This window comes from Temnothorax curvispinosus, unplaced genomic scaffold (genome assembly GCF_003070985.1).
Source record: "Temnothorax curvispinosus isolate PA1 unplaced genomic scaffold, ASM307098v1 QBEX01009205.1, whole genome shotgun sequence".
Taxonomy (NCBI): domain Eukaryota; kingdom Metazoa; phylum Arthropoda; class Insecta; order Hymenoptera; family Formicidae; genus Temnothorax; species Temnothorax curvispinosus.
Window position 1 is genome coordinate 1 of NW_020218985.1, and position 6,504 is coordinate 6,504.

The 6,504-nt window shown below is 56.5% G+C and overlaps 2 protein-coding genes across 2 annotated transcripts; both read left to right on the forward strand.

Annotated features, from left to right (window-relative positions):
• The first annotated feature begins 1,031 nt into the window (after positions 1–1,031).
• Positions 1,032–3,383, forward strand: LOC112458816. Its single transcript, XM_025022623.1, has one exon. The coding sequence runs from the start codon at positions 1,032–1,034 to the stop codon at positions 3,381–3,383; it is 2,352 nt and encodes a 783-aa protein (XP_024878391.1).
• Positions 3,384–3,731: 348 nt separating this feature from the next.
• Positions 3,732–6,110, forward strand: LOC112458818. Its single transcript, XM_025022624.1, has one exon. It carries the CDS (start codon positions 3,732–3,734, stop codon positions 6,108–6,110), a length of 2,379 nt encoding a protein of 792 aa, XP_024878392.1.
• Positions 6,111–6,504: the final 394 nt, after the last annotated feature.

Here is a 6,504-nt window from a genome sequence, read left to right on the forward strand (position 1 = left end):
CTTCGCTTTATCGCAAATCCGGGTACGGCTCTACCGCCCCCCGAGCATCTGGTCCTTCGAGCCGGATAATCATATCTTCGCGATTAGTCTATTACCGCCGACCTTTCGCGTGTCCTTTCATTGTTCGAAGTCACCGAATCTTTCTGTAACGCGTAGTGCAATAGCGCGTGACCTTGCGGGTCTCGCAGGATCTCCCGTATCGCAACGCTTGCTTCGCGAAGGGAATTCTCGCGTAGCATCGCGCAATCGGCCATTAGCCGCCTGTAATTTACGCGAATTCGCTGAATATCTTATTCTCGCATTAGCGAGGTGCAATAACGCTCGGCGTGCTGACAACTCGTGTCTCGCGCGGTATCTCTCGTGCAACGCTAGCTTCGCAACGGGAATACGCGTGCGAACTTCGTTCGTCATAGCTCGGGCCGCAGCCGTTAATCGCCTTAAAATCGAATCCGCGCTGGCCGCGGTAATTAGTCGACATTTAATTGACTTGATCGTAACCGAAATATTCGGTCGAATATCCGAGTATTCCGGGCCAGCGATACTTACGCGCATAGAGACAACGGCCGTGGCCTTCGATTACGGGCCGGTCTCGCGCGCGTTGTTTTTCTGTATAGTCTCGAGCATCGCTCGTGTTTACGTCGTTGCGAGGTACGTACCGCCCGACCCAGCACTTGTATTATCCCGACATTCGTGCTCCGTCCGAGAGTACCATCGCTCGAAAATATTATTGTCACCGAGCGAGAATATTTGCCTTTCGAACTCTGCGACGCGTGTTTATCGCGCTAATCCAACGGCTGATATTCTCCGCGTTCAACTCGAGGAATATTATCGAGAATATTCCCTCGGGACTTGCGCGAGCGCCGAACGGAGCCGTCCGTTACCCCTCACCTTGGCGACCTGACTTTCGTGATTGTTTTCGCCGGGTTTCGATATTGTTGGTTCGAGTTGCCGTCGCCTCCGACTGCCTATTCGTCGTTTACCCTTCGCTCTTAGCTTCGTCTGTCTGTGGTGGACGACCCCTTTGTTACATCATGTCGAAAAACGCATATGCTCGTCGCGAAGTATGCAATCGGCGTATGCAAGAAATACACGACCTCTCCCTACAAGCCGCGACCGACGCGGCAATCCGAGCGACCTTCCTCGCTCGCTACTCGAGCGTAGCGAAGATCGCGGACGATTTTGAGGCCATCCACCTGAAGGTCATCCAAGAAGCGGCGGATTTCGAGGCCGAGGACGAAATCCGAGCCAGTTTCGATAAAATGCATTACGCCGTAAAGAGTCGATATCACCGTGAAACGGGCGCGCCATTCGGAGGCGCGCCGGCACAGCCCTCGGGTCCGGCCTCGGTGGTCAAGTTGCCTAAGATCCCGCTGCCGCAGTTTTCCGGCGACCTTACGTTGTGGCCTTCCTTCATCGCGTTGTTCAACGCGGCGATACATAACCAGCAGATTTCCGCGATAGAGAAATACCAGTATCTGCTGGCTTCACTCAAAGGGGAACCACTCAACGTGGTGAAAAACCTGCCGTTTTCCGATGAGTACTATCTGATCGCTTACGACTCGCTGGTCGATCGATACCGGAATAAGAGAAGGTTAGCGGACCATCACTTGAATTCGATAATCGAGGCAAAGCCATTGAAGGCGGAGACGGCCGAGGCTCTTCACCACTTATTAGATACGTTTACCGAGAACACGCGCGCGCTCGCATTGATGAAGTTCCCTACCGATTCATGGGATTTCATCCTACTGAAGTTTTTGTTAGACAAGCTTCCTCGTTCCCTTCGGGAAAAATTCGAGTCGGCTCACCGGGCTGAGGAGATACCGCGATATACACAACTCACGAAATTTCTAGCGGAGCATTGTCAGGTTCTCGAGGCCGTCGCGGGCCCGTCCTCCAAACCCAAGTCCACACCGGTCTCGTCGTTCGTGACTAACGCGGCCGGTTGCCCCGTTTGTAAGGAGTCTCACTACGTGTCGAAGTGCTCCCAGTTTTTAAAACTCTCGCCGAGGGAGAGGCAGGCTAAGGCTCGCGACTTGAGATTGTGCCTCAACTGCCTGCGCTCGGGGCATGGCATGAAAGACTGTCCGTCCGCGTGGGCATGTCGGTCCTGCGGCACGAAGCATCATACGCTTCTGCATTACGAGCAGAGCTCGAATACTACTCCTAAGCCCGAACCCATTAGCGCGACTCCTGCCGAACCGGACGCCGTACCCGCTCCTCAGTCGGAGGATGCGCCGATTGTAACAATGACTAGCCGGGCCAATAGAATCGTCCTCCTGTCCACCGTACGAGCCGAGGCGATAGACGCGCGTGGCAATGCGTTCCCCGTACGCATATTGCTGGACAGCGCGAGTCAGGCCAACTTTATTACCGAGGGCTGCCTCCGGAAGGGCGGCTTTCGTCGCACCAAACACAGTGCAACCGTGTTGGCGATAAACGAAGCCAGGGCGGCCACGACGAGGGGCCTCACCTCCCTCGTGATCCGCGCGCGCGGTCGCGACGACACTCGGTTCTTGATAGAGGCTACGGTCCTCTCGCGCATAACCTCGCCGCTGCCTAATGACAAGGTGGAGGTCCAGTCGTGGAAACACTTGAAGGGATTGCCGCTCGCGGATCCCGAATATTTCGTGCCCGGCGGTGTTGACATCCTCCTGGGGGCGGACTCGTTTGTGTCGGTGCTACGGGAGGGCCGTCGTGAGGGGGAGAGGGGAGAACCCGACGCCTTCAACTCAGTCTTCGGATGGGTTCTGACGGGCGCGGTATCCCCATCAGTCCAAGCAGCGCCCCTGAGGTCATTCGCGACTACGCTCGAGTCGATCGCGACATCGGTGGGTCGCTTTTGGCAATTGGAGGAGGTGCCGGAGGACACTTCTTGTTCGGACGAGGATCGACGCTGCAAGGAAATCTTCGCCAAGACCACGTATCGTGACCTCTCGGGTCGTTTCGTGGTCTCGTACCCGTTCGCGTCGGATCCTCCTACATTCGTCGGCTCGCGCTCCATTGCGGTTAGTCGTCTCCGCGCACTAGAACGTCGATTTAAATCTGATCCGGAGTTCAGAGCTGGTTACAGTAGTTTCATGCGGGACTATCTCGATAGCGGACACATGGAGGTAATTCGCAATCCATTCCCGTCGGATGGCCACATTTATTATCTACCGCACCACGGTGTGTATAAACTCGATAGCACTACCACTAAGTTGCGGGTAGTGTTCAACGCGTCCTCGCGAGGCCCGGACGGTCTGTCGATCAACGACACCCTGCTCAGCGGTCCGAAGCTGCAGCAAGACCTGCTCGCCATCCTGCTTCGGTTCCGCGCCGAAGCGATCGCTCTAACCGCGGACGTGAAGCAGATGTTTCGCCAGATTTGGATAAGCCCGGAGTAATGCAACTACCAACGTATCGTCTGGCGCTTCTCGGAGTCGGACCCCATCCTCGACTATCTACTCAAAACAGTTACATTCGGCTTTAGCGCCTCCCCGTTCTTGGCGATCTATTGTTTGCTCCAGTTAGCTCATCAATATCGCGAGAAATATCCTCTAGCGTTCACAGCCCTACTCGAGGCGCTGTATGTGGATGACGTCGTGACAAGCGTTCGGACGGTGGAACAGGCTCGCGCACTCCGCGACCAATTGCTATCGCTTCTCCGAAGCGCCGGCTTCGAACTTCGAAAGTGGTCGAGCAGCCATCCTGCCGCGCTGGAGGGCCTCGACCCGCAGTTATGTAGCCAATCGATGTTAGATTTCGAGTCAAGCGAGGATCAATCTCAGAAGATATTGGGCCTTCGGTGGCACTCACAATCTGACAGTTTCGGGTTTCAAGTCAACGCGTTGGATCGTGAGTGCACCAAACGCACTATACTGTCGGAAGTAGCGCGCATATTTGACCCCCTGGGTTTTCTGGCCTCACTCACCTTTACGGCGAAGTGCTTAATTCAGCGTCTGTGGACCCTCAAGTTAGATTGGGATGATGAGCCTCCGATGGACATTCGTCGCAGTTGGAGTCGTTTCCAGACGGAGCTCGGCGTGTTATCTTCCCTTCGCGTTCCTCGCGCGTTTAACTCGTGCCATGTGGATCGCTGCGAACTCCACGGGTTCTGCGATGCCAGCGAGCTGGGGTACGGAGCCGTGATTTATCTGCGAATCGTTACGCGCGACGGCGTCGGGGTCCGATTACTGTGCGCCAAGTCTAAGGTCGCCCCGCTTCGCCCCCTCACCATTCCCCGTCTGGAGCTCTGCGCGGCTCTGCTCTTGTCTAAATTAATCGCGTACGTCCGGCGCACCCTCCGCGGACACCTTGACATTGACGACGAGTATGCTTGGACGGATTCCGAGGTCGCCCGGGCCTGGATCCGCTCAGCACCACAACGGTGGAAGACCTTCGTTAGAAATCGCGTTGCCCTCATTCAGGACAACGTGCCGGTATCAGCTTGGGGTCACGTCGACACGGAGTCCAATCCGGCGGATCACTGCTCCCGCGGGCTTTATCCTCGCGATCTGGTGGCCTGTTCGATGTGGTGGGCAGGCCCTGAGTGGCTTGTTCGCTTCGAACCCCGTTTTGAGCCGTCCCACGAGTCGGAAACCCCTCCGATCGAGGAGGAGAAACTCGTATCGCTCGTGGCGCTCGAGCCGCCTGACGCGGTACATTCATTGCTCGAAAGATTCTCATCAATCGAGAAAATTGGCCGAATTATAGCCTACATTCTCAGGTTTGTACATCACTCCCGTGCAAAATCTGCTCCTACGACTTTGGCCATAGATCAGCTCGAACTGCATTCCGCGTTACTACTCGTTGTGAAGAGTGTACAGGCGGATGCTTTCCGCGATGAGATCGATCGTCTTCAAAGCGGGAGAAGGCTCCCCAAGCCCTTTCGCAAACTCGCTCCCTTCCTTGATCCGGTGGGTATTTTCAGGGTGGGCGGCAGGCTTGCAAAATCCGGATTGACATTCGAGAACAAGCACCCTGCCTTACTGCCCTGTAAACATAGACTCACAGATCTCGTTATCGAACACGTGCACCGCACGAACATGCACCCTGGTCGGCGCACGCTGCAATACCTGCTCACGCAACATTATTGGGTCCTCGGGGTGCATCGCGCTATACAACGCGTACTCTCGAGATGTCATCCATGTTTCCGCGTAAAGCCACACACCTCTCAGCCCCTCATGGCGGAACTACCGGCCGATAGGGTCCGACAGGCCAAGCCATTTTCGATCAGCGGCGTGGATTTCGCGGGACCGTTCAACATAGTCACGCGACGAGCCCGGGGGGTCTCCTCCGTCAAAGTGTACGCGTGCCTTTTCGTATGTTTTTCGGTTAAGGCGGTGCACCTGGAAGCCGCCTTCTCGTTGTCCACCGACTCCTTCCTCGCTGCGCTGCGACGCTTTGTGGCCCGACGCGGACGCTGCTCGCTTCTCTACAGCGACTGCGGAACGAATTTTGTAGGGGCCGCACGGGAACTAGAAAGCCGCATGGGCCTCGCAGCGGAGCGAGAGAAGATCAAGTGGTCCTTTAATCCTCCCTCCGCGCCCCACTTCGGGGGCCTCTGGGAGGCGGGAGTCAAGACCTTTAAAACCCACCTGCGGCGGACCGTGGGTGATCAAGTCCTCTCAATAGAGGAATTCACGACGGTCCTCGCGCAGGTCGAGGCCGTCCTGAATTCCAGACCCCTCTGCCCGATGAGCGCCGACCCTGCCGACCTCGAAGTCCTATCGCCGGGTCACTTCCTCACGATGGAACCGCTCGTCTCCGTTCCCACTCAAGACGTGACCCCGTTACCGATGAATCGGCTGAGTCGGTGGCAACTCGTCCAACGAATACACCAAGACTTCTGGAGGCGCTGGCATCAGGAGTATCTCCATACGCTGCAACAGCGTCCCAAATGGTGGACCTCAGTCAACCCGCTCGGTGTCGGTGCGTTAGTCCTCCTCAAGGACGCCAACCTGCCTCCTCTGCGTTGGAGGCGAGGACGAGTGGAGGCGCTGCATCCGGGCAGCGACGGCGTCCCGCGTGTCGCCACGGTGCGGGTGGCGGACGGCACTATCACGCGTCCCCTAGTGAAGCTGTGCCCCCTACCGATGGGCCCTGCTCCACAGGCGACCGATTCAAATTGAAAGTAAAATACAACTCGTTGTATTTGGTGGGCGGTATGTTTGGCGCGCACCAAACTGTAGTTAGATGCATGTATTGTTTAGTCTCGTTACTCGTTGTACATAATATTCTTGCGTACCTAGTCTTAAGTATTTCGGTGACTCGCGCGAAACGTCGGCGGATCGCGATCAACGCGGAATCGATAATTGCGCGACTCACCAATCGGTGCTGCCCTCGCTCACCCCACGAGGGCACCCGCCTGCAGAACAAGTACTCGCTCGCGACACTGTTCCAGCGCCGCGAGCCCTCAGCACTCATCGTTACGCCGGCTCATCGTTACGACGTCTCATCGTTACGACGTCTCGGAGCGCGGAGAGATTATCGGAGCAGAGAGACTTGTGCTAATATTCGGAGTCG

Excerpts from the sequence above, each read along its gene's own strand:
- LOC112458816 (XM_025022623.1), top strand. The coding sequence starts at position 1,032 with ATGTCGAAAAACGCATATGCTCGTCGCGAAGTATGCAATCGGCGTATG.
- LOC112458818 (XM_025022624.1), top strand. The coding sequence starts at position 3,732 with ATGTTAGATTTCGAGTCAAGCGAGGATCAATCTCAGAAGATATTGGGC.